At 44.4% G+C, this 27,152-nt stretch overlaps 2 protein-coding genes and 1 non-coding gene across 3 annotated transcripts in view; 2 read left to right on the forward strand and 1 right to left on the reverse strand.

Moving 5' to 3' along the window:
- Positions 1-7,124, forward strand: part of LOC120835939 (proton-coupled folate transporter) — a 28,545-nt gene extending 21,421 nt beyond the window's left edge. Inside the window, exons 4-5 of the mRNA XM_029991302.3 lie at positions 5,850-6,006; positions 6,101-7,124. Of these exons, the coding sequence (XP_029847162.2) occupies positions 5,850-6,006; positions 6,101-6,203 (260 nt within the window). The 3' untranslated portion in view covers positions 6,204-7,124. The remainder of the gene's footprint in view (positions 1-5,849; positions 6,007-6,100) is intronic.
- On the reverse strand, positions 5,261-5,332 carry Trnac-gca. Its single transcript has one exon. It is a non-coding gene; the product is annotated as a tRNA-Cys (tRNA).
- A 2,957-nt stretch (positions 7,125-10,081) lies between the features above and the next one.
- Positions 10,082-26,970, forward strand: LOC8051029 (tetracycline resistance protein, class A). Its single transcript, XM_029991296.3, has 8 exons — positions 10,082-10,444; positions 12,465-12,627; positions 15,860-16,134; positions 20,473-21,101; positions 21,558-21,797; positions 22,594-22,677; positions 24,076-24,232; positions 25,235-26,970. The coding sequence occupies exons 2-8, from the start codon at positions 12,541-12,543 to the stop codon at positions 25,332-25,334; spliced, it is 1,572 nt and encodes a 523-aa protein (XP_029847156.2). The 5' UTR covers positions 10,082-10,444; positions 12,465-12,540; the 3' UTR covers positions 25,335-26,970.
- Positions 26,971-27,152: the final 182 nt, after the last annotated feature.

Genomic DNA, 27,152 nt, shown 5'->3' on the forward strand with positions numbered 1-27,152 from the left:
TGAAAGTCGGACCCTGCTGGCTCTTATCCCTGAACCCCACTATACTCTGCGACAACTTTTCTTGGCAATGCAGTGGAAGGTACAGGCCCGCGTCCCCTTTCCCATTTCGAGTGTGTGCGGGCTCTCCTCCTCTCCCCGAAATGGGGGAGGAGGAGAGCCTGCGTACACACAAAACCGGGGAGAGGGGACGCGGGCCTCTACCTTCCACTGCATTGCCAAGAAAAGTTGTCGCGGAGTATAGAGCGACAAACAGAAGCAAACGACAGCGACATACAGAAACAAACTAGAGTCTTTCGCGATTTGACAGGCGTTGTAAAATAAAGGAGGCTACGCTCGAACACGAGCTTCATGCACGCGAGGGTATTCCTTTGGCAAGCTTGCGATCACTCGTGCTTACCTCACGAACGACTAAACGCTTTAGTGGGACTCGGGCATTATAGTTTTGACTAGCCAAAAACAGTTTTTTTTTTTTTTTTGCTATTTATTTTGCTATTTATTTTGCTGTTGTGACCTCGAAAATGTTTTTCTATTATTATTATTATTATTATTATTATTATTATTATTATTATTATTATTATTATTATTATTATTATTATTATTATTATTATTATTATATTGTAAACGACGCACTTTTCGTGGGCTCAATATTCCGCGATTTAGGTCAAAGTTGAAGTTTGGTGAAGAATTCGCGGGCTCTAATTTTCGCGACGTGGTGGGATCTCAATATAGATTTCAACGTGTTTACATTTTACCGGAATTTTTCGAAGGAACCCATTTTTCACAAATTTTAGGCATTTCGCGAAACTCGCGAAAATTAGGTCTTTGCGAAAAATTGCCATTTACAGTATTCGAATAAAAAAAAAACATACTAACGCATGTTTTTTTGTTTGTTTTTTTTGAAACACGGAGTTTGGATATGACGCTATCTTTGGAGGTTTAATTGCAGTGGTCGCCCAGAATGAATCAGCTTTCCCTAGGATAAGTAAAAGCATACACACAGACTTACTCCCAACTTACAGAATTGCGGCAGAAAGATAGGTCCGCCCTTTCGTTTCCATGAGAAACTTCCGTTGGCATAATTGATTCACACACACACACACACGCACACACACACACACGCGCCCGCAGACGCACACGCGCACGCACGCACGCACGCACGCACACACGCGCACACGCGCACAAAGGAGAGCAAACTAATGCAATACCAGTGTGTCGAACCGAAAAAAATACGGGTTCGGTTACGGTTCAGGTTCAGGTCAATTCATTTTGTTCCGGTTCAGTTCCGGTTCGATTAATTCGATCCGCGAACCGATTCGGGGCGCTGAACCGGTTCGCGAACCGGTTCGGAAATTATAAATTATCGAAATAAATTACAAATAAAACATCTGAAATCAGCACATACGAAACGGGATACATCGTAGTGTAAGGCTCAGGGATATCTACCAGGAATGGTTTCTCTATGTGCACTCATTGGTTACCTCACCGACGTTTACACATTCGGACTTCATCTAATTGGGTCCGACGCAGTAGCTGTAAAATCCGCGACCTCCTTACAAACCCACTTACAAGTAGAACTCGCTAACTAGCCCGCCACCTCGGCGTGTAAGCAATTGAAGGAACAGAGGGGAGAAAATACAGCTTTCTTTATTTGAACTAGCCTTCGGTAACTCAAATTAGACCCTTAAAGAAGTTTTCATTAAACAAGATACGGGATATGAAAAACAGTTCACCGAACGCGACGCCTGAAGGACGTAAGAGGATAAATATTAAAATAGAAGAGTTCGCTGTTTCACAAATATGTTAGCTTCTAAGTGCCTGTACGAAACGAGATGCATTATTATCAAACTCCACAGCCTTTTCTTTTCTCGTTCCGATGGAAGCAAGCTTCAAGAACTCGCGCGTTTTAGAAACGTGTTATGAAATGAGCACACAGCAGCATTTAGGATTTACGAGATTGTAAAAAAATGAAATCCCATGACGCCATTTTTTTTTTTTTTTTTTGCACAGCCTTTTAATTTATTTTTTTTCCGTGCAAGCCGCGACCAGCGCAATACTGGTTCCTATGTCAAGATTCATGGATGCAGCGTTTGTCAAGATTCATGGATGCAGCGTTTATATTCCTAAGACTGAGTGGAGAAGAAAAATATGTAAGCGAGGTGTGTGTCAGTTGACGGCACTTAAAAAACAAATGGCATTGATAGCACATTCATTGTCAACAGCGCGTGGCCGAACCGTTTTGACATGAGCCGGTAACCCTTATAGGCTTCTTGCACTGACGTCACATCGCACACTTTTGAACACCAAGTAAGAGGAGGAGAGGGAAGCTGCTTTTGTAAGAATTTTGAGTGACGGGTTAATCTTCTATAATCTTCTGGGGGGAGAATAGCGACGCCTGTACAAATCCGGGAGGCACAAAGGAGGATCCTGATAAGAGGGGAGCTCCTTCTTCCCCTCTTCTTTGGAGGGCAACGGAAGTGACGTCCTGTGCAAGGAGCCTATTTTTTTTTCCGGTTCAGTTCCGGTTCGTGTTCATCGCGATAACAATATAACGGTTCGGGTTCGAGTTCAGTTCCGGAAAAAATACCGGTTAGGTTCCGGTTTTCGGTTCGGTTCGGTTCCGGTTCGACACCCTGTGCAATACCATGCAGTACAATACAATACAATGCGATACAATACCACTAAACATTACACATAGTGTTTTCTGGCCCACGAAAGCAGCGCTCTGCTATCTTGGATAAACCCCTGCGTAGAGGAACTGTATGTTCTTTCGCAATCATATATGCAACGTGTTTTTAATGGCAATGAACGACTGTACAGAGCATGGTCGTGTATATATACATAGGTTGCACTGACGTCACGTCGCATATTTTTGGCCTCCATGTAAGAGGGGGAGAGGGAAGCTGCTTCTGTAAGAATTTTGAGTGACGGGCTAATCTTCTCTAATCTTCTGGGGGGAGAATAGCGACGACTGGGCAAATCCGGGCGGCACAAAAGGGGGCCCTGATAAGAGCGGAGCTTCTTCTCGACCTCCTCTCTGGTGGTCATCGTAGCGCTCTTTGAATGACGTCACGTGCAAACGCGGGCTTGACGTCACGGAGCTGCGGCGGCGCTGCGATCGCGCCGGAGCCGGGGGGTGTGGGCAAAAGCGCGCACGTTTCGCATGGGCGTCATAGCATTTCAGCATGCCGCAAAGCTGCGTTGCCGTTAATTGCACCGAAATGTTCAAGAAAAGCAGCGGAGTGAGTTTCCACAAGTTCCCGGCAGACTCTGAAACGCATAGAAGGTGGATAATATCTGTGGATCGAAAAGAATGGTCGCCTCGCACGAACTACTGTTTGTGCGGCAAACACTTTCTTGGAGGCAAGTGCGGCTTCCATTTCAATCTCCGTCCCGAGGCTTGCCTATGTGCAGGGAAACCGTTGTCTGATCGAGACCACCCGGATTTTGTTTCCACGGTGTTCGCGCACAACGCACCCGGGTACCCCCCAAGCGCTCGTCGGAGGCTCGCTACGCCAGTGCTACCGTGCAGAAGGGGATCGACGACAGAACGGCAGTGTTGTAGGCGTTACCAAAAAAAAAAAGTAACGAAATACGTTACTCGTTACTTGCAAATAAAAGGTACGCGTTACTGAGCTACGTTATCTAAAAATAAAAGAACGCGTTGCCGCTACCGATAAAAAGTAAGGCACGTTACTTCTGCGTTACTTTTCTAAATTATGATGTAACACATTTTACGGTTTTGACGATACAGGTCATATATCAAGAAACATTATATTCACGCAGAAACTGAACATAATTACTTTAGCTCCTTTCACGGTTTCACTTAAATACTTACGAGAAAAAACGCAAAGAAAAACATGGCTTGACGCCTAAAACACGGAAACAATTGAAGTGTAATTTCTTTAAGACTTGGGAAGTAGTAAAGACTAACGTAACTACGTTACTTGAAATAGTAACATAAGTACGTTACCCGTTACTGTGCCGAAAACGTAACGAGTAGGTTACTACGTTACTGAAAGAAGTAACGCGTTCCTGGTAACGCCGTTACTTGTAACCTGTTACCGTCAAGACTGCAGAACGGACAAACCTTTATTGGTTGTAATGCCTTGTGGTCATGAGGGTATGAAAAATATCATACCTTGACTTGAAGACGCTCTGTGTATTTAATCAATTAATGAATACACACACTTCCGCAGACCCACAGTCTGCTGATCCCGCCGGCAGTGCGGAAACCGACTCGATGTAATCGTAGACCTCGAGAGACTAGTACGCCTGCACCGTGTGGGCCGTGAACTGGCTTGGCGAAAAAACTAAATAAACGACGACCTGAGCCGTTGACTTCCGTGGCAGCAACTTTACGTCGGAAGTCCAGCAGGTCTTGTTTACGGCGTACGGATCCTCGTAGGCAACGCCGTCCACGCACAGTTTGTTCCGATACCGCTACCGTTCAGGCTCGGGCAACAAGCTCAAATAGTCGGGCATAGCATACGACATACGTTATGAGGAAATACGACGCACAAATAAAGATACAAGCGTCCCTACAACGTCAACAACGAGCGCACGCCATAGAGCGCAATGGCGAAAACACGGACAGCCGGGCCAGCCGGGCTGCTTTTGCCCACATAGCTACCGCGCATGCGCGGCCTTCCGGCCGTGTTGGTAAACAGAGCCGCTCCGCGTGTCGGTCTATATATATATTTTTTTTTGCCAATTTTTTCTTTTTTTGTTTTCCTAATGCAATAAATTTAATAATCCCCCCCCCCCCCCCCTTTAGTTCATAATATTACTACGGGTGCATTTGTCAATCTTCACTCATTCAAAGTATTTATTGTACCAGATAATAAATAACTGTTACGAAACAGGCCGGCCGAATTTTCAGGCAGTCGACGGATCTTCGAGCTCGCAGAAGTTGGTTGGCTATATTTGGTTAGGCGGGTAGCACTCGGCTGAAAATTATGCATATATGGCGGGCGGTATGTTTATTCTTATTTTCAGTGACCCACCAACAGCTTGACGCCTCCTTAGTGTTGCACTTATTCCTTCGGAAATGCAACGCTAAACAGGATATAAAAAAAAAAAAAAAAAAAAAAAGAGGTTTCAAGACATCGTTGAGATTTACGCTTTTCATGAAATATATCAAGGCTAGCATTAGCAAAAAATCTGTTCTAAATGGTTATAAGTCAGTTGTAAGCGTGTCATGGGTACAGCATGGTAAAAGCCAAATCAATTAAAAAGTAAAAACAAAATGAAGAAATGTCTGAGGGGGCACCCGGGTTTGAACCGGGGACCTCTCGATCTGCAGTCGAATGCTCTACCACTGAGCTATGCCCCCGGACAACTTCCGCTCGGAAACTAGACTCTTTTCAATAAAGTATTATTTTCTTCGAATTGGAATGCACGACGAGTTCTATTTTTTGCGTCGGCTTGAAGGGACGGCGAAAGTCCGGTTTCTAAACGTATCAAGCTAAAATATTGCGCAGAGGTGGCTGCCGGCGAACGTGCATTACGGTTACAAGGATTTCACCCTTACTCGAATAAAAGGTTGGAAATGAAAAACTTGAAATCGCTACCCACGGCGGCCATATGCTAACCAAAGATTAGCAAATGGCCGCGCGTTTGCCTCCCGGAGCCAAAGAGAGGAGAGATAGCCGAACGATATATGGTGACGTAGTGATGACGTTACGGACCCATTTTTGGCGCGCGCGTTTGAAAGCTGCTTGATGCCCACGCTGAAGTGTTATCGAAGGTAGGGTGGGTTGGGTGGGAAGGCTCGTACTGGAGCAACTGAAGATGGACTGATACATGTTCGTTATAATTTTTCTGCTTGTTTTTTGTTCCGGCGTTTGCAGGCAAGGTCTTCTCCTTCTGGAGTTCCTGCGAATCTCTGGTGCCGATAGCTGGGAATGTGTTCGCCAGCTTGGTGTTCAACTCTGTTCTCGAAATAAACCCTGGCTTACCTTTCTTCATCTCGGCAGGGCTCATGGCAGTGCCATTCATCGCAATCACGTAAGATATTACACCCCTTACTTTGCTCCCGCTTCGCGGCCTCACGAACAAACTCTGACCTTCCTCTGACGATTTCTTTTTTTTTTTTTTGCAGGTACTGCCTTTACAGGGGATTGGTTGTGTACCGTTCTCTGGAAGACAATCCCGACGTCGCGGTTAGGCCTAACGCTGCACCGTACAACGCTCGTGTTACGTAACGAGAACGCTTGCTTTACACTTTGTTACTGCATACATGATCTTGTATAGTGTACAGCAATTGATGGATGTATTTATTCCACTAAACGTGAACCACTCTCAGTGACCAGTATTTTTTTTTTATTTCTTTTTTTTTATCGTACAGCGTTTGGAATGTTTTTAGCCTTGAACACTCGATGAAATCGCGAGAATTTACAATTGTTCTAATATTTGTATTCTTGTTTCTTCATCGACCTGCTCTCGTTTCATTATTCTTGCCATGGTTTTCTAAACCTCACAGCGATCAATCAATACCAGCGTAACTTCGAAACTGTCATTTGAAAATGTATTATTTCAGTGCTCAGTAAAGTTTCTACACGCCTGACCAATTCGACCGCGCACCTGATCGTGCGCATACGTCTATAGCTTCGTCTAGCTTCAAACGTTCTGGCTAATTCAGGCCGAACGGGAGATCTGTCGCTGTCTTGAGGGCCGCAAAATGCACAAGTAATACAAATGAGGAAACAGAAAATAAATAATCCATAATAAGTATTTAAATAAAAAAATTTAAAGTCGAAGTAAAAAAAAATATATAAAATATGAAATAAATGCATAAACAGATCGATTTTACTTTGAAATTTAATATTTAGCTAAATATGACATTACACATTAACTGGGACCCAGGAAACTCATCGGGCGTAAATCAAAGTGCGTGGGACCTTTGGCATGTTCCAACAGGGCAGAAGACTGATGAGAATGACAAAACTGTTGCTCACGATATGTAATGGATACGACACCGGACACTAAGCACATATACACGGGGACGCCAAAGTCTTCTATGAACATACGTATAGTCACACAGATATGAAAGAGGGGACTAAGGATGCTGATGCTGGTGTCGGAAACGTCCAATGAATAAAATTACGAGAGGACACATCTTACGACAGGCAGTTTTCACTCCTTTTTTCTGGTATCTTCGTTTACGCGGCCGGTTTTCACATGCAGCGAAGCGCTGATGTAGCGCTGCTCACTTGTCGCCTGCCAGGAGCAACAGTTTTGACGGTGCGATACAAGCACGTGCTTAGCGCGAGGTCAGCGGTATGCTTTTATAGGGAGTATTCACTGGCGGCCATAGCTGTGTGCGCGAATGCTGAGCGCGTGCTGATGGCGAGCTTCCACAGTTTTTTTGCAACGAGCATTCCGCACCATCAAGAGTGCCGGTCTTAGCAGCTATATTGATGTGAGCTCGTTCTGAGCATGCGCTCGAAACAGCAACCACAAATATGGCGTCCAGTGAATACTCCTTATAGCGCTCCGCTGCATGCGTGAACAGGCCTTTAGTGTGCAGGTAGCAGCGGACCTGCTGGATGCGGGCCACGGGCGGGGGTTCATGGGAAGAACGACGGCCAGCCACGGGCCGGTCGCAAGACATACGCGGGGCGGATTTGGTCCGCGGGCCGGGGTTTCGAGAGCCCTGGTCTAGCTGAATAATTTTTTTTTTTTTGTATTTCAATTTTGTGCAGCCATATATCGCTTGGACTTGGAAATGCAGTCATGCTTTGGAATGTGACATTCTACAAAATCTCGACGAATGGAGGGCTATATGTAAATCTTTCTGCCTCCAACCGCCATCAGAGAAGTTTTTTTTTTTTTTTTTCTTTTTTTTTTTTACATCTGAGGTTTTTATAGCACATTAAAGTAACATATTCAATCCCTAGACGAAGTACCACACGATGTTTCAGACGGCCCGAGCTGCCACGGCGTTCCAAGACTTGGCAACATTCATACATCAAACGAAGTCAACCTGGACCCAATCCGCCCAATCATACATTAATAAACGCATCTTTCAATCAATGATTTTCATGTAAGAACTGAGTTTCGAATGAAGGTCGGTTATGGATATGCGATTATGATAACTATAGATATACAGGGTGTTTCCGAAATCGTGGGCAAAATCGCTCCTGCGAAAACTACACGCATCGCACAAAAAAAAAAAAAAAAAAAACGTGATAGCGTTTATGGGTTCCGTTCGCATCGCCTTTTCATTTGCTTCTCATGCTCTTCAGAGTGTCGAACCGGAACCGAATCGGAACCGAACCGAACCAAAAATCGGAACCAAACCGTTATTTTTAGTCGAACCGGAACTGAACCAAACCAAAATATTCGCCGCCATCTTGGAACTGAACCGGAAAAAAATGTAACGGCAAACGGTTCGAAACGGCTCACGGTCTTTTTTTTTTTCCTTTTTTTTGTTTGTTAGTATTACAAAATGAATATTTGAGAATTCAAAATTGGCAGCTGGGCATTTCTGTCAATACAGAACGGCAATGTATGAGAAATTGTGAGGTTTTGTGGTGCTTTTGTATTGGCACTATGACTAATCCTATGTCACTTGTTTACGTGACGTCAAGAGATGCTGTCAAGTGATGTCACGTCACGTGGCCCCGTGACGTCACGCGACGTAGGCACGTGACTCACTCCGTCAATTGAATTTAAATTGAGAACGTCACTGGATATAATAGCGTTGTTGAAACCGTGACGTAACAAGACATCACGACTTCGCACCGCGAGTCACGTGACACCGTGGCGTACTCGATTGTCATGAGCCCGAATCGAGTGCTCGGGTTCATGACAATCAGCATCGCCAAACATTCGGGTAATAGCCCCGTGCGCGACCGAAAGCGTCGCTGTGGTCGGCCTTCCACGATTGGCCGAACGCTGACTATGGCGTCGAAGAGGTGATTTGTCATCGACGGAAATAAGAGGAATGAAAGAACTTTAATTTTGACGGTGTTGGCAGTGTTCCCTTGAGAGTGCAATGATTTCAAGCTTCCACCATGCTATTTACAAACATTTAACTTGTTGTTTGCAAGGTGATGACGTCACAAGGGGGAACCATAGGAGGGCGCCACCAAAACATCTCGCCGCTAAATGGCTCGTGTTCAATTAATGATGAGAGTAGCCGAATTTTAACAATAACTGAAGCTGAGCCCATGCTCTATGCCACAGAGAGCATCGTTTTATACGATGGGCTAGACTTTCCCTAGGTCTAGTAAGGTACGTTGTTGGGCTAGTTGATTCATCTTAGTAAAACATATAAAATAGCGCAACAGAAACAAAGACAAGAAGTAAGCAGGACAGGCGCTGTCCTGTTTACTTCTTGTCCTTGTTTCTGTTGCGCTATTTTATATGTTTTCCTAGGTCGTCTGGCTTTGGTTAATTTTCCTTTCATTTATTGAAATAAGAGTAATGCCAGATTATCAACTCTGACGGTTGTGAGTTTAATAATGTGACGAATCCAAGTTTCCACTGTGCTTTTCGCACCCACCAAGACATACAAGCAGCCAGAAGCACAACTCATGAAGTCCCCCCCCCCCCCCCCCCCCCCCCCCCCCGCTTCTCGCGTTCTTGCAAGTGCCCGCAATCAATGTTGCGAAATAAAATTAAGCGAGATGATCAGTGCTGCCCTGTCATGTTCTTCTATGGCTAGGCTAAAGAGCGGCGCCGATTCCTGATCGGTATCCAAGCGTGCGAAGCCACAGAGACGTAGAGCTTCGGCGTGCCAAGGAAACTTTGATCACGCCTCGAGACCGACGAAACTTGCTTTGGACGAGTTGTGCCTTTTTTTCCGCGGCACTGCGCTTCCGTAAAAATTTCCACGTATTCCCAAGGGAAATACTCACGGCTTACAAAAGGTTTTTAAAAAGTTCTTTCGGGAATGACGACGATCGTGAAGAAAACCTGTAATTAGCGTGCTGGCCGCCAGCCTCCCCAAGGCTCCAAAAACGCGATTTTTCGAGATGCAAGATGGCCGTCCGGTGACCGCACTCGCGGCATCAAACCTTGCGCGGCATACTCGCGGAGCGTCTTCCATGTCCATCGTTCGTCGTCATAAATGAGTAAATTAGAAGTCGCATTACCTCGTCTTCACCTTTCCGATGTCCATTTTTTTTTTTTAATTATCTTTCTCCATTATTTTCTAGAAAATTAGCTTTAATGGCATGGTGCTGCCATCTATGGTGAGAGGTAATAAACCATGTAATAAACAAGAACATCCGTGTGACCGAAGCAACCGGACTGAAGCCCTGAAGCACCGAAGGACGGAATCCGTCGTCTCCCATTGCTGTGGGAATCGCAAGGGCCGCGTCGTGTAGCAGGAAATAGTATTATATCATTAGCTAGTCACAGAGGCTAGTCATTTTCTCTCCACACCTAAGATGCTTTTACTTCGTCGTAAGCTTTCCGCTCATGTGTGATCCACAAGGTGAGTACCGCCGTTCCCCAGATTGATCTCTTTATTTCTACAGGAGCTTTAATTCCACGTTTAATGTGCTCGTATCGCACCTGTTCGCAGCGTTGATGTCGCAAAGGGGTGCGTAATCCACGTAATCAAACAGCGTTTTCTTGCGTCACTGTTGAACACTTGTTTCCAGCTACACTCGGGAAAAAAGTTAATTAAATCAAGAGCGGATCCGGTGAAATACGGTCGCCTAGGCAAAGCAAAGCATCCAAGGGTACATCACTTGATCCGGGACGTTTTGTTTGGCATAATATGTTCCAGATGACGCCTTTTGGTTGTTTCGCCATCGGGTTGCAATGCGTTACAGCGCGTGACATCCCCGTTTCTAAATTTAATTGCGCCTGTGAAAGCGCAGGAAACATAATTTTCTCTCTGTTTACCTCGTGTTGTCGATACTCACTTTGAAGAGGTGTTCTTTAAATAGATACTCACTCTTGAACTGCACAGGGCTCTGGTCCTGGGATGCAGTCCCCGAAAAATTTACTTTCATGCATTAATTGACACTGTTTACTGGAGGAGAAGGCATCACATTAAAAGATCCCTATGCGGTCTAAATTATTTCTCAATCCTTCGCTTGAAAGCACCAGATGCCCTTCGTTTGTTTGCTAATATGACACACACCCTTCGTAAACATATTTGACCTGGTTTTGCGCCAGCACCTTTGCGCTAACTTGCTCATCCGTATGCAACCGCATGCACAACCTCATTATCATTGCTATACGCTGATGCAGTTTGGGAATGACCCATGCTGGGATATTCAATACCAGAAAATTAGTTGCCGAGATCTTTTCTGAGGAAAGCGTGTGATCGTGCAGGTTCGTACTGATCAGCGTAAAGTAAGGGGACGGCGAAACCCATAAACCTCGAATTGGACAGCGTCACTATACGGAGCACAAGTTTCTCTGCCTCTTGCGCAGGGGTTGCAGAGACGTCAGAACGCTGAGCTCCGATTGGCTGTGTTGGAGGGAGAGTGGGTAGATCTCAATACTAGCTGCCGTGAGGTCTACCCACTATCCTTCCAATCGGAGCCAATCAGAGCTCGGCCTTTTGACGTTACTGCGACCCCTGCTCTAAAGGCAGACAAACTTGCGCCCCGCATAACCACTATCTCCCCGGTTTGATTGCTACTGTAACTGATACTAACTTGTTTAGAAATTCCATCACTAACTATTTTTGCAGTGACCCATGACCTGTTATTTTTCTTTGTTTGTTGTATATTTAATATTGTTTACTTGCTACTATATTACTATCTTTGTTTTACCGTAGAATACCGCACATCCGCCCATTCCACATGAAGTGCCCATTACCAAATTTGTGAGATCTGAGATAATACGCACTGTACATTACTATGTAAAATTGATGACTGGACGTGCCCATCCTCCATTTCTTTGCAATTATTTCTAAAGTTTGAGTGGGCGCTTGCCCGGTATTTTAAGGTATGTACGTGCTCTCCCCCTCTGTAATGCCTTCGGGCCCTGAGGGTACTTTCAATAAATAAAATAAATAAATAAACAAGAGCAAATTTAATAGAGTAGACTCATTGGAAGTAATCACATACATAAAAAAAAAAAAAATTATTATTAATCATTTCTTTATTTTCTGAATAGATAACAGGTAGCATTTTCCCCTTTACTTGAAGAGTGGTCTCAAAACTTCTTTACAATTTGCAATTCTGACCTTCCCAAGTATTCTTCATGCTTTGTCACGGTTAATCACTATATAGTAGCCACTTCCTTCTGCGTGACACTTATTTGCACATGTGTATGTAAACTTCTGCACCGTTCTTGATTATTTCAGCACTGCCGTTTGTGCTAGCTCACTCCTGCTGAGCAGGGCGTAACAACATAATTACCAGGTTTTTTCTTGCTGAAAACTCTGTCTCAGTTTGCCGGTGGTGTAGGCTCTGGAGTGATAACCAGCCCGATTCTATACAATAGCAGCCTCTGAGATTGCAATCCCTTGTCGCATCCTCTCGTGATTGCAGCCATCGCAAGCGGGGTCACAGAGGGAAGCCCAGCAATCATCTGATCTTCAGCATGTGATCTTCGAACGGGCCGTATATGCATGCGTCGCTTCAAGCAGACGACCAGGAAAGCCTTCAAGGAAGCCAGGTGCCCTTACTGAGACCCAGGGCACTACAAGATCAGGTTTGATCCTCATCTTCTTGCTTGGCTTTCTCTATGTGGCTACTGATGTTCTCTTAACGTCCCATGGATGTCATTGGGACAGTGCACATTATTTGAACACATTCTCATTTGCTGCAATGGGAAAGTTGTCGGCTAAGCTCATGTGGAAAAAAAAAAAAAGAATGGAAAAAGACATCTAGCAACCCATCCTAACCTGTCTGTACGTGTTTTTTTCCGTATTTGTGGATATATCAACAAGTGCATTGTTTTTCATCTGGGTGAGTTGATTTTTGTTTCAGCTGTTACTATACTTAGTATACAAGTAGAAGGACAAAAACTGTGAATGTGCACGTATCGTAAATATTATGGGGCTCGGATCAGCGTTTATCAGCAGTGATTTGATTTTTATCGCCCATTTTTTGTTGCACTTCGGAAACCAGCAATGCACACCTAGAAAAATTAATTTTATAAATTGAATGTAGTGTCTATCTTCAAATTGATACACCCAGTGGTTCAGAATGCAGCTTTAAATAAATTTTTTTTTAATGATATTATGTGTGGAAGCGTAATTTTGTGTTATTTTTGCTATGGTGGGACGATTGCTCAGTGAATTTGATCTGAGGTACATTGGCGTAAATTAGCCGGAACTGCCAGCAACTCCGGGAACTCATTTGTGCGTTCATTCTTGCTAATTCTGATTTCTTTTGAACACCTAACCTTTCATGAGTTACGCATCGATTTTAGTGTGCAAGAAACAACGGACAGCTGTTGTTTGTCAGGTCTTTACTGGCCGTACAACGAGGGGAGCACTAGATTGGACTGTCCATCTCCCGCATGACATGGCGTCTGAGAAAGTTTGTTTTCTGCATTATCTGCTCTGTTATCATTTGGAGGCTATTTCCAAGTACACAGCAAACACAAGTGTTTTCTGTTTGGCTCGCTGCCAACGACCTATGCCCAATTGACGCCCGAGTGCAATTCGCTCTCTCTCAACTGCCATTTTAGCAAATTTTTATACTACTTGTTTTCACCTCAACAAAAATTGAAGTTTTGCGCATTGTTCATACGCCACACAAAGTACTTTTTACAATATTTGGTTGTCTGCGGAAGAAGCAATGTTTTATGTCATTTGAAATGGGTACATCTTGATAAGATAGCAAATATCTAATCTAAAATACACCCCTGCAGGTATCTTAATTCTCTACATAAAGGGAGAATTGAGTAATGCTCTGCGAAGAGCCGGACTTTTTTTTACTACTGTTCTTAAGGTGAAGACAAGTATAAAGGAGCTGATGTCAGTTTTTATTCTATTAAAGGCCAAGTAATCACGATAAGAATTTATTATTAGTGTTTCAGTGTATTCTTTGCTGCTTTTCTGTCTTAGTAGAATAAGATCACACAAGCCTCCTCTTAGCTTCAATGCACCCACGTTTGTATTGTTATGTGCCCATGCCAATATACTTTTTTTAATGGGAAATATCTCCGTTCTTTAGTAGAAATACCGGCAGTATGCCAGTTAGGATGAATTGGTAGCAATACGGAAGTAAGAATATGTATTTTTCTCCAAAAACTGGGTCTGATATTTGGATTTTAGACTAATGACTGACCCTTGACTATACCTGATAGCCTTCTTGTTGCTGAAATTACTTTTAAACATACAATTCTTTGTTGTCCCTTCTCACAGCTGCTTAATTTCTAGTGTTTTCAGATCCCTCAATTACGATTGTACAAGCACAGCTGGTCGGACAAGTTGTGAATAACTGCTCGACGTTGTGTCCGCCTCATCCCATTTTCGTTTCGAAATGCCTCGTCGGCACCTGTTTCCTGACATTTTTTCATTGTTTGCACACGCAACCGTTTGCAGCTGTTACATGCAACACGTTTGTTTCCTTCTGTATCGCCATTTTGAATATCATCATTGCGTAGTACTGTTAGTACCTCCACAGTGGCACCAGTGCACCGCTCTCTGCTACCGCAGAGCTTCCAGAGAATGACATGCAGTTCTGCACAATACGAACTCCGCATGTCTCGAAAGCTATCCTCGGCAGCTGCTACGTAACTCTCCTCACATCTTTTTTTCTTAATGTTTCTCTTCATGGGTATTTTATAATTAAGTTCCAGGTCGCGGGAAAAAAATCTTTGCCTCTTTGCTTTTGAGACTTGGAATGAACTCAATCTTTTTTTTTATGCAGGATTTGCTACTTCGTTTCTTCATTGTTTTTCGTCGTAAATGTATTTATCTTTCATTCCCTAGCTCTGCTTAATTTAACTTGCTTGTAAATGTTCACTTACGGCATGTAGGACTGTCACTTGCGTACGTATGTTCGGATGTGTTCTTTTTTGCATTTTCATAATTGTTTTAATTTCTGAGATCTGCATTAGTTTATGTTCACTATAGTGATTACGACGGCTCGCAGTAGAACGCGCCACGATTCTGCGTCGCAAGACATGGTACATTTTACATCTGATGTACCGTAATGCCTTGAGAAATAGCCCACCTAAAATCGAGAGAAAATTAGGTGGAAATAAGGAGTGGGCTAACTTTCGGTGTGTAGTCAAGAAAAGTCTTAAAAAATGCTATTTTAAGATCATGTGTGCCTGCCAAACTTGTTATCACGGCTGGGCAATAAAGCACAGATGACTGTACTTAACAGTCACCAATGTTAGCTTATATCTCGCCATAGCTAACTAGACGCATTTACGCTGGGGTCATCATTGGTCCCAACACTGCGATTACTAGGAGTGAGCTATCTTTCGGTGTTTAAAAGAAAATAGCAAATCCAGCCAACAATAGGGGTGGGTTACCTGTCAGGGGGTGGGGCATCTCTCTCGATCTTTCTACTTCTTTCCTCGCTACTCCCTCTGTTTGCAGGGGTTTGAGTGACAAGTGAGTTGTTCTCATTTCTTGTTTCCTTCGATCCCTCACCACTCAGATTTACTCAGGTGGACGTAGGAATCGATTTGTCTGATACATTCTCTGTTCTGTTTGCGTTGCCAAGCTGCCTCGGTGTCTCTGAGGCAAAACGCCGGACTAAGAGTCCTTAGTGCCAGACAACAAGTCCCCAATTCTGGCCGAGGTTCCCGCAATGACAGAGGCTTACTGCCGAGAAGGGGCTGCAATTTTTCGGTTGAACGTCACGAGATCCCCAGGCAGTCGAAATTAATCCTAAGGCTGGGGCGTGCCAGATGCCCTTTGTTGGTTTAGCACGCAAAACCTTCCCTAATATTTTTTTTTGTTTACTCTGTTTGCCAGGCGGCTGACAGCATGGAGTCTGGCCAGCAGGACGATGTTGTTACCTTGGACAAGAAGCCGGCTGGATCGGCTCTTCGCCGCGTGGATTGGATCCAGTTTTTCCGCAAGCTGCACTTGGAGCTGTTTCTTTTTGTCTACGCCATGTCCTACTCCATGCGACTCGTCATGACACAAGACCTGTTCCTGACCAAGGCCTGCCTCTTCAAGTATGACATCAACGCCTCTGCCTGCCGCAACCTCTCGTGGAACATCACTGTCAAAGACGAGGTCACCAGGTGAGCGAATGTACTGTATTGGCCAATCTACTTTGCTTCACTGATTGCCTGCAAAGCATCCGAGTTCATTTCGGAGTTTGGGAAACAGCCCAGGGGAAAATCAGCCGACCAGCAGCTGGATTATAAAACTGGTCCCAGCTGGATCCAGCTATGACCAGTTCTAGAAGCGTTCGAATTTGGGCTAGTTGGTTGATTTAGGGGTTAAAAGTGCTAAAAAAACTATGCATGAGTAGGAGAGACGCACACCACAGAGCGCAACTTACAACTGGTTTAATCTTTCGAAAAACACACCCACTGCAAAACCGACAAGACACACATCCCATCACACCCAATCGCCACGCATCAGTTGTAAGTTGTTCTCCGTGGTGTGCGTCTCTTCTACTCCGTCGTTTGTTAGTGCTTTTAACCCCTAAATATGACCAATTCCATAACCCATTTGCAAGATTTCAACTTGGGAGCCATGAAGGAGAAACCAATAATGTGTTGCACAGGGGAATCTTTGATATTTAGGATTTGTGTGATTGCTGTCTGGGGTACTTTTTCTTACCGGTACCGCGTTGCTGCTGTATCGTCTTCAGCACTGCTATCGTCGCACCTTTGACACAACTGCTGTAGCAGTATATGGATGGATGGATGGATGGATTCTAACAGGGCGTCTAGCGACCGGGAAAACCAGGAATTGTCAGATATATTGTTAAAAAGCGAGCCCAGTCAGGGAAAATGAGCTGGAAACACCATCGAGTGCCCTGAGCAAAGACTTGAGGACTTGGGGACAGAAAAATAGGCAATAAATTCTGCTTAGAGCGGAGTTCAGGCTCTGTTTACCCGATGTAGAGTGTGCTACCTGATGCGAAAGGGAACAGCCGACAAATCCAGTCCAAGCCTTGGATTGAATTGAGGGCGCAACACTAGGCTAAATCCAGTTAGAGCTACTAGATAACAAAAGGGAAAGCCACAAATCCTAATCCAATCCAAGACTTAAGCCAAAAGTATCCGAAAATGCGCATCTGGAGACTGGTGGCCATGCTGCCATTCGGTTATTGATGTGTGTGGTTGAGCATCGTGTTTTCATTGTGTTTCCGGAAGTGGCCTCTTCACTGACGATGTCGGCGGTAAGAAAGTGCTCGTTTAATCTAGACTTGACGAACCCGAATATTTCAAAATATGCATATTGGATTAAGCCCATGGAGAATGATTCACAGTGCTCAATGCTCAATGCCTTGTGTTGTAATGGTCTTATATATTTAACTGCCTTTAGAGTGGTCAGGGAATTTCACCTGAAATCGCCAGGGAAAACCTGGAAAAGTCAGGGAATTCCAGAATAATAATTTGCTAGACACCCTGTCCAACGGCCATACTTTTCTTTCCCTCGCCGATTCGCTTACTTTCTGCAAATTCGTAACTATTCCCAGGCGGCGTGGGATATCACCGGGATGAACTTTGGGGGATCGGGCAAAAAAAGCTAAAAGCTGTGCAGCTATGCCAAAATGACTATGTTGCAACCAAAAAAACACTGCTTTCACCTTGAAAACAAGCAGGGCCACTATAGCCATTATGCTATAACTGTCATTAACATTTCTGTACTATTAAGGCCCGTTCACACTCTTGCGACCTCTTAAACCTGGGTTCCTTAAAACTTCTTAAACCAGAGAACACACTATTGGGAAGCAGTGTAAACTCGGCGGTCCAGCATATTTTTTTTTATTTCTCGCGCATTATCCTTTCTTTCTTGGCTCGAAAAACTTTTGTCAATGTTATAAACGAGCCTTTCTATGGGTGTTACGCACATTTGACCTCTGAAATCCCGCAAAACCTTCGCTCTTGTGAAATGCAGTTCCAGGGTCACCGCATAGATGGCACCACAATGCCAGTGTGTTCCCTCCGTTCCCTCATTCTAAAAACATTTAAGAAGTTTTAAGAGATCTCGTCTCTCTCAGTTGTACTCGGTCGCAAAAGTGTGAACGGGCCTTTATGGTAACAGCTATGGTAGCAGCAGCATTACCATAGCTGCTATGACATTCTCATCATACCCATTATAGCAGCACTGCTCTCATAGTCATTACAACATTGCCACTGTATTTACTTTGTTACTTGGACCACAGCTGCTGTGATACAACTAATATAACCACTCCTGTGGCACTACCGTGTCAACTATGGTAAAATCTATCTAGAGCTGTCTAAAACCACCCCGCTCATTTCCCAGTTGTGGGCATTACATATGTGCGCTTGAGCCAATTCGCGACTCCAACAAAACGGACGCTGCCAAGCGGGAAAACCGGGAACCAGTCGGTCCAGGTCGCTCCGCGCCCCGCCGCGTCTCTAATGGCTTTCGCAGACACGTGCTGTCGGCGCGGGGGCGAGCAATGTAATTTGACGAAGGTCCGAAAATTTCTTAAGTTTGCTTGAGTGTTCATTAGTGTGGTGAAGCCTCAATAGATTGTTTCTTTCCATCACGTGTTTGAAAGCCCGTTTACTCCACAACACACGGTCGCGTGCTTTCAATTTTTTGGATTAGGAGGAATCACGGAAAAACGTTTTGATTTCTCGTCTGTCTCTAATCACATTCAAAGGGACGACTGCTTGGTAACTGATAGGTGGTTTCTTTATAAGGATGTAGAACAGTGGACTGAGGTCAACAGACAAAGTGCTTCACTGGAGGGAACACCAATGTTGCAGTCAAGTGAATGGGAAGGTTCGATAGCTGCTTTCCTTGAGTTTGGTTGTGCTCGATTAGCTTCAAGTTAATTTGAGCCACTAACGCCGGCCGGTGCGTCGGCTATTCATCTTGGCGGCGTTTTGCCGAAAAAGACCACATTGAAGGAGTTGGGCTAATTTCGCAATTACTTGATTCAGAAAACCTGCTCGCTGCGTATGATTAATGAGGGAAATTATCTGCTTTCAAAAGGTGGGGGACGCGTCTCGCAAAGTTAGAAGCTGTCACGTCATTAGGATCTATCGCGCCTCCAATATTTATATTATAACCCCTGTTGAAGCCAGCAGCAATATACAGTAAAACCTCGTTATAACAAAATGGGATATAACAAACTAATGGATATAACAAAGCAATCATAATTCCCCTTGCTTGCTAAGATTGGGAAGAAATGGACAGTGGCTATAGCAAACTAATGGTTATAACGAAATAATTACGACCGCTCCTTCAACTTTGTTATAACAAGGTTTTACTGTACGTCTACATTGCTCAGGTTGACCGGCCACAAAAAATACTCATTTTATCCGTTCAGGATTCGAAGTCAAGTTCAATGCAGAGAGGTCTGAGTGAATCTCCGATGAAGACTCTCCTCAGTTTGTCCGCATTCGTCTCCGTTCTACCGGCTAGAACCGTTTGGCTAAGTTTAAGTAGTATCTCTCTGTCTGTCAAATATACTTTTATTCAGCAGTTCACATAATAGTTAGTTAACTAAGTTCATATTTCAACCCGAAGAATATACTAATATCGCTTTAGTAGAACCATAGTACGTAATATGATACATAATCCGCATATTCGTTAAAATGACTTCTCGATTGCTACTAAAACCTGAATTGAAATACGAGTATCAGCTGCTTAGTGAAGCGCCAGCGAGTTGACGTACTCCTTGGCTCAAGAAGCGCTTGCTTAATTTTTGTAATTTTCCTGCAGCATGTGTTCTTGACCGAGCACACGACTGGAGCTGTTTCTTGAAACGCGGACAGGCACAAAAGCTCAATTTGCGGACAGATAAGTCGCATGGTCGAGGCATGCGAGTTAGCTAAAAATTACTCTCGGTGGAACAATTTTGTAGCCCTCGCCGCTTTCCTTAGATGATCAAAACTAGTTAGAGTCTATTACCGTTTCTCCGGAGCCCATAGTTTCGGTTTTGATAGAAGTCTCCGAAACGAAAGTTTGACATGAAAAAAAACAAAAAAACACCGGCAAAACAAAGCTATGCTCGGCAAGTTTATGCGCACCGGCTACACTTAACTGTCTCAGTTCAAATACCCATAAAATTGGGCATTCAACAAAAGAAAATTTGTTAAATTGAATGCGCCACCCATTCAGGCGGCCCGGCCGAGCCGATGCGACCTGGACTCAGCCGCCATGTTTGTTTGGTGGTGGCGCCCCCTATAGGTCGCTGGAGTCGCGAATATGTTGGAGGGCGAAGTGCCTGCATGTGATGTCACTGAGAGAAGTTGGCATATAGGTCTGTATTTTTTTGTATTACACACTCTCGGGGACAACGAATAGACAGAGTGCAGTAAATTTAGACACAAAGCTACCAGGAGGTCTTACAAGAAGCTTCTTATCAACAAGCCATATGTTGCATTTCAGGGTGCTCCTTGTTTATCTTCCTTTCTTTCCAGGTATGCCAATATCCACAACCTGTGCCTGTTCCTGGTTCAGTTCGTTCCCGCGGGCCTCCTGTCCATTTTCGTAAGCCCGTGGAGCGACCGCTATGGCCACAAGCTCCCCATCTTGGTCGCGATCGCTGGCGGCATCCTCCAGGACCTCATGACTCTTGATACAGTCATCGTCTTCAGCGTTCCCATGTACGCCACCGTCCTCTGCGGTCTCCCCAATGGCCTCAGCGGCGGCCTCGTCTCGGTTTGCGCTTCGGTCTACAGCAACGGCGCCCGGACCGTCACGGCCGAACTCAAGACCGTGCGGTTCGCGTGCATCCTGACGGCGCTGACTCTTGGCTTTCAGCTCGGGATGTTTGCGGGGGGACAGATCTTCAGCCGCGGCGGCTACGAGCCCATCTACGGGACCTCGGCGGGTCTTCTGGCGGTGATGGCATTGTGGATATTTTGGACAGTGCCCTTTAGTGCCCAGTTGCACCGGACAGGCTACAGAGAGCTCTTGAGGGACTTGCTGAGGCTGGATAACCTCAGGGAAGGGTGCCGATCGGTGTTCAAGCCCAGGCCTGGCTGGAACCGGGCGAAACTGCTGCTGATGATGGTGTCGCTCTGGTTCATCCTGTTCAACAGCGAAAGTGAGTGGCTCGTTTGGATGGCTGTGTGCTTTAGAACCTCTTAAAATCTCTCTCGACGACGAACGCAAGGTCATTCCGTATATTCCTTCTTTTTTTTTTTCGTACATCATTCTTTCTTGCCTCGAAAAGCTTCTGACAATTTCGTGAAAAAACATTTCTCATGGACGGTACACAGATCTGATCTTGTGAATACCGTAAAACCTTTGCTCTAGTGAGATGCGGTTCCGCTGTCAGCTCATAGATGGCGCTAGTGTGCATGTGTTTGGTCCCCGTCACAAGAGATCATTGGAATTAAGTCTTAGGCTAATGCGAGGGTGTGAATGGGCTGCAAGTGAAATTAATTGATCGGTCAGGTGGTGGGGCCGGTTTGACGGAGCTCTCTGAGACAAACTCGTTCCTCGAGATGGTCTCATCTTGCCACAAGGTACCCCTGTGCCTCTCTTCTCTCCGCTACAGCTGCCAGGAACATCAACTACTTCTACACAAAGAACCGGTTCGACTGGAACCCCGTCAAGTTCTCCAACGTGACGGCCTTCTTCGGCATCATGCAGATGATCGCGACGGCCGTGTGTGTCATCGTCTTCAGCAGGCTCTTCCAGATCCGCGACCCGTCTCTCGCCATCATTGGGGTCGTTGTGTTTGCGCTGCAGAACACCATCAAGGGTTTTGCCACCGAGGAGTGGATGTACTATTTGAGTAAGTCTACTCTGAGTAGAAAGTACATACCTTAAATCTTCAGTAAAGAGCCTAGTTTGCCCGTACTATTGTCAGCACATCAGCAAAAGCTCATAGACATTGGAAGTTGAAAGGTTGAAGCAGCCACCCTAAAAACTGGATTCTTAAGCCATGTTATAAATCCCATTCTAGTTATATCTGACCTGCCATCGCATAACAGCTTGGGAAAAGCAGTGCTGAACACAGACAGAACTTGAAGCACTTGGGTACTGTTGGCATATAATGAAACGCGAACGCCAGAACGTGTGGCCTTCAGTACACGGTGTGCTACTTGGAGGCTGATAAAATTGTGGAGTGGAGTGTGAGAGTGTGTGCTTACTTTGATGTGCACGCCCTCGCAGACCCACTCTCCGCTCCCCGTAGTTTTATCAGCCTCCAGTTAGCCATCGAAGGCCATGCGTTCCGCTAATCGCATACCAGCGTTTGCGTTCCAGTATTCACATTTATTTCATGCCGATAGTACATAAGTATTCCAGTTTGTTTCTTCAGATTCTATTTTTTTTAAAGGAGGATAGGTTCTTAACGTTCCAAAGCAACAGCTGTTGCAAACGAAGGGGAACCCAGTTGAGACGGGAGGGGGGGAGATCATTCGAGGCAGCATTTTTGAAATCGTGCCTTCCCATGTTGATTTTTTGCTGAAATCATGTACGAGGCTAAATTGTGTTTTGACCTTGCCGACGTCAACAGGACATTTAAGTTGCTCGGAAGCTTCCATTTTTGGCGGAGGCATACTGACCTGACAACTTGGTCGTTCTAGGTTACGTCATAGGTTCACCTGGTGGGGCAGCTGCTGTAGGGATTTCGTCGTATGCTTCGAAGCTCATTGGTCCTTACGAAGCAAGTGAGTGCAGATGTCTTATTTCCTAGAATTTTAAAAAAAATCTTGGATATTTAGCTGGCCTTAAAAGAATGCAAAAGGGGCTACGAGATTAAATTTTTATGGTGGTATTTCAATGTACACACTCTGAGCATCCTAAAAAGCTACAGATTATGATTATGTATGACCTATTTTCCTGTTGCGGACGTGATCAAGGATTGCAACATGCCCTTTTCTTCTTTGAAAGCGACATACTCCTTTTCAGCAAAAAAGGGGCATGTCGCCATCTTGGATTATGTTTTAATATGAAAATAGGTTGCAGATGATCGTAATTTTGAGTTTTCCAGGACATCTAGAGTGCATAGAATCAGTTATTGCCATGGAAGGATGAACTCAAAATTCTTCTTAGTGCGCTGATCTTCGAAATAAAAAAAATGATAAACAGATTTTTGAAATTGTGTTTTTGTAGATTTAGAGGCAACTTTTTATATTGTCCTGGAGTATTTTCATGAGGTAGGTTTCATCCCTTTTGAAATACTGCTTTATAAAGCAGTAAAATATGTCTGTGCACGTTTTCTTTTGTTTTCTCACAGTGGATGTTTCGTACTTTTTGCTATATTATGCAATTTATAGTTTTGCTTGTACACAGCCAATCCTTGTTATTTCTGTTTCTTCTAGCAATGTAAATGAGTTAACCAGCAGTGGGGGCAAATACCTTAAATATGGCATCAGTACTTTTTGTAAATGCCTCCGATGTTTTGTTTAAAATTATTTTTAAAACTAAGGTATTCAATGCCATAAAAAGAAGCTTGTAAATCATCCTAGTGCTCTGAATCATACTTTACCACTTTCTAGGGAGAGCGCAAGTTCGTCCACTTCTTGCACAGGGGTTGCGATGATGTCAGAATGCCAAGCTCTTATTGGCCGATTGAAAAAAATAGTGGGTAGACCTCAAGGCATCTAGCATCGAGGTCTCCCCACTATCGTTCCAGTCAAAGCCAATAAGAGCCCGGCATCGTTCCGACATCACCGCAACCCCTGTGCAACAAGCAGACGACTCACTCTCCACATAGACTTCTACTTTGAACACATACATTCATTTTCAATGTTCGGTACTTTTTGAATTTTTGTTAATCCTTTCCACACTTCATAAATTACTCTTCTAATATTAGAAAACCCAGCCAAGCTATATCAAAACTAAGTACATATTCATAATCACATTGTAAAGTCAGATGTGCTAAGAAAATTGTATTTCAATTAAATCAGAAATTAAAAAAAAAAAAAAAAAACTCCCTTGAAGCAGTGTTTTTTTTTAAACTGTTCAGTTTTAGCCAGTTTCGTTTAGGCCAACTTCACCGAGTAGAAGCTAAAAGAATTTTTATACTGTTGTTTCTCTTTTTCCACACACTTTGTTGACAACAGCCAAGGTTTTCTCTTTTTGGACCACCTGCGAATCGCTGGTACCGGCATTTGGCGACGTCTTTTCCTCGCTGGTGTTCAACGCTGCCCTCGAGTATCAGCCGGGACTGCCTTTTCTCATCGGTGCTTTGCTACAGCTGTTCCCGTTGGCCGCCCTCATGTAAGGAAGAGTGTCTTGGCCGCATTTCTTTTCTTTGGCCGCTAATGGTGCCAATGTGAAAAGCTGGCTTGGGACGTTTATGATCTTTTTTGTAGCCGAGATTTGACATAGAAGAAAAATAACCACGCAAGCATGCTTTCCATATGGGGGGGCAGGAGATGTCGAGGTCTGGTATCCATTGCTCAGTGGGAGTTAATCGTACGTTTGACATTGTTGGTCATTATTTGGGCAACCGTTCTTTCTCGTCGAGTTAAATCTGAAATGTGGAGTTTTGGAGGACGAGCTAGTTTTCAGGAAGCTCGTTTTTAATGAGCTTTAAGCATAGTATTGAGAAGGTGCATGTTACTTTTTTTAGATGTATGTCTCCAAACTCGCACATGTCATGCTATCCTGATTTGGTGTCTACCACCTCACTCAAAGCAAAATTCTGATTTCGCCCTAAAAAAACACTGGATCGCTACCAAAAGTAACGGCCGAGGAGTCGCGTGGCATTAAAAGAAAAAAAGACAATTGTAGAATGTTCACGCGAAAATGAAAAAAACAGAGCAGACATTTTGTTTCTGAAAGCCAGATAGTACCATTTCATTCTGCCCTCTTCTCTTAGTATGTCCTCCAAGTTTGAGAATCTGTTAGATTATATGAACAAGCTTACAAGCAGCCGTTCAATGTTCATTTGGGAGTCTGACGACAGGCTCAGTAAGTTTCAGACAATAAAAAGAGGGATAGATTTCAATATTGAGGTCTTATTCTAAATGCTTTTCCCACGATTATGATGGTAAGGCACGAAAACCTTGACCCCTCCCCCCGAATCTCCACTACTGACTGGTGGTCATAAAATGGGGTAATCACGGTATATACGAGGAAGATGTTGGGAATGGGGTGTCTTGAAAAGGATGCTGGTCATTTTTGCATGCATCTCGGAAACCCAATTGGTGGCAAGTCATCTTGTCAAAATAGTGGGAACAGGATTCGGATACAATGTTTGGTTCTACGATCTTGCAGATACTGTCTCAGAATGCCGGAGGCAGATCCGGACGATGACGAAGCGCTTTTGGATCCCAGCACCGATGCTTCTGTGCAAGAGCAACCCCACAACCTTTGAAGCGGTACCTGAAGGCGAAACTTCTGAATCGTATCGTGCGGTATCAAGCCATAGCCATCCCATCTCACCAAGCCCCGTACCAAGCCCAGCCGTAGACACACAGCCGTGGATTGTCGAGACTTGTCAATCCGCACAGATAGTCAATATAACGGCGGCGCTTGCGTTTAACTGAACCTGCTCCGCGAAAATTTTGAGGACGATGTGCTAGCCGAAAGGGACAAAGCTAAAAGGATCCACTGGGGCAGAGGAATCTCTCATTTCTTATCAAGTAAGTTGCTTTAGTAGTCTAGAAAACGGTGGAACGGTTTCACCCTCCACCCGCCGATTGTTTGTCGGGCATGTTTGGGGCAGCCCTTTAGGGAACATAGCATGCCTGACCGGTTGGGCCCAACTGCGCGATGACCGAAGTATTAACCGAGCGCTTGCACCGAGTGATCTACCCAAGTTTTAATGAAGAATTGTTGCTTTCATTGAGCGACTAGTTTGATGTTTTCAGGTGGTGCGGGTATTTACCGGGGACAACCTGTCCCTTTAGGTTAGAGTCTTGGTATGTGGAGGAATGCAATCATGCTTTGCCGCATCTTTTTGAGTGCTTATCGCAGAGATGCGATTTGTCTGTCTCTAGGTATCAGATATGGCATTGTTTATTCAGTGTGCTGACTTGTCGTGTGGACACTAGACATTTGCTTTTATTAATTTTACCCGGGCTGTGCTATATATAATTTTAAGGGTTGCCGGACAACGCCTTTGGTCTGACGGTGAATCGCGAGTTTATTTTGCACTACTTATTCCTTTTACAAGGGTTAATGCAAAACAACAAACTTTGTGAAAAAAAATTTTTTTTTTTTTTTCCGTTTATGTTTACACAAATGAATTTGCTCAAACATAAAATTGCCAAAGAAATCCTGATTGTAACGTCATTAAAAAAGGCAAACAAAAAAACTTTCAGCCTTTCCACTCTGGTAAAAAGGAAGACCAGCGGAGCTGTACAATGGAAAGTAATGGCCGGTCGTGAGTCGGCAGGCCAGAGACCAGAGTGGAGAGGCTGCCGCCATCTATGAGCGACGGCGGCAACCAGATACGTGGCTTGCCGCCGTCGCTCACAGATGGCTGTGGGTGTCTAGAGTTCGGTTTCTTCATTTCTATGTGGGGGACACGATCCTGGGGAAACTAACCCTTAACAGCTCCGCTGTAAAAAAAAAAAAAAAAAAAGAAAACTCCTCAGCAGAGTTTCTAATAGCACATCACACTCATGTGCACTGTTTGACAGTGTAAGAGAGTCATTTCCACCATACAGTGAAGCAATTCACAGCAAAGTTGGGATTTGAATACAACATTGAAGCTCTTGGTTGCCACATCTGTGTATGCAGATATTTTTTGCTTCTCCTTATGGAGGCTTGGCAATCTATATGGACTGCCGCTTTTCAAGTACTCCCACATTGTAAACCTCACCTGCCCCAACAATTTTGCCTGTCACAAAAAAAAAAAAAATTCAACACTGTATTTTTGTTTATGCGTTTTAGTTGCCGAGACGATTCTGGCTACTTACCTTCGCTCTTTGAAGGAGGGCTGTGCGTGTTTTGCGACAATAAAAAGGGGGCCATCTCCAAAAATATTGACCCAAAACCTCGCATTACCTTTGAATTACCTGTCATGAAACCATGTGCGCTGGGTTGCATAACCCCAACGCTCGTTAAATCGGCTACCAAACAAAGCGGTGCTTCCGAAATGCTCCAGACGACCATTGCGCGAGTGCAGCCTAGCAAACCACATTTGCCGATCAGAGAAGAGCAAAATTTCGGGGAGGGGGTGGCGTAC

This window comes from Ixodes scapularis, unplaced genomic scaffold (genome assembly GCF_016920785.2).
Source record: "Ixodes scapularis isolate PalLabHiFi unplaced genomic scaffold, ASM1692078v2 PGA_scaffold12__126_contigs__length_90152505, whole genome shotgun sequence".
NCBI lineage: Eukaryota > Metazoa > Arthropoda > Arachnida > Ixodida > Ixodidae > Ixodes > Ixodes scapularis.

Bases quoted from the DNA above. Each gene is read 5' to 3' on its own strand.
- LOC8051029 (XM_029991296.3), top strand. From the start codon at position 12,541: ATGCATGCGTCGCTTCAAGCAGACGACCAGGAAAGCCTTCAAGGAAGC. The intron at 12,628-15,859 runs GTTTGATCCTCA...TCTGTTTGCCAG, and splicing joins CCAGGGCACTACAAGATCAG to GCGGCTGACAGCATGGAGTC. The intron at 21,798-22,593 runs GTAAGTCTACTC...TGGTCGTTCTAG, and splicing joins GGAGTGGATGTACTATTTGA to GTTACGTCATAGGTTCACCT.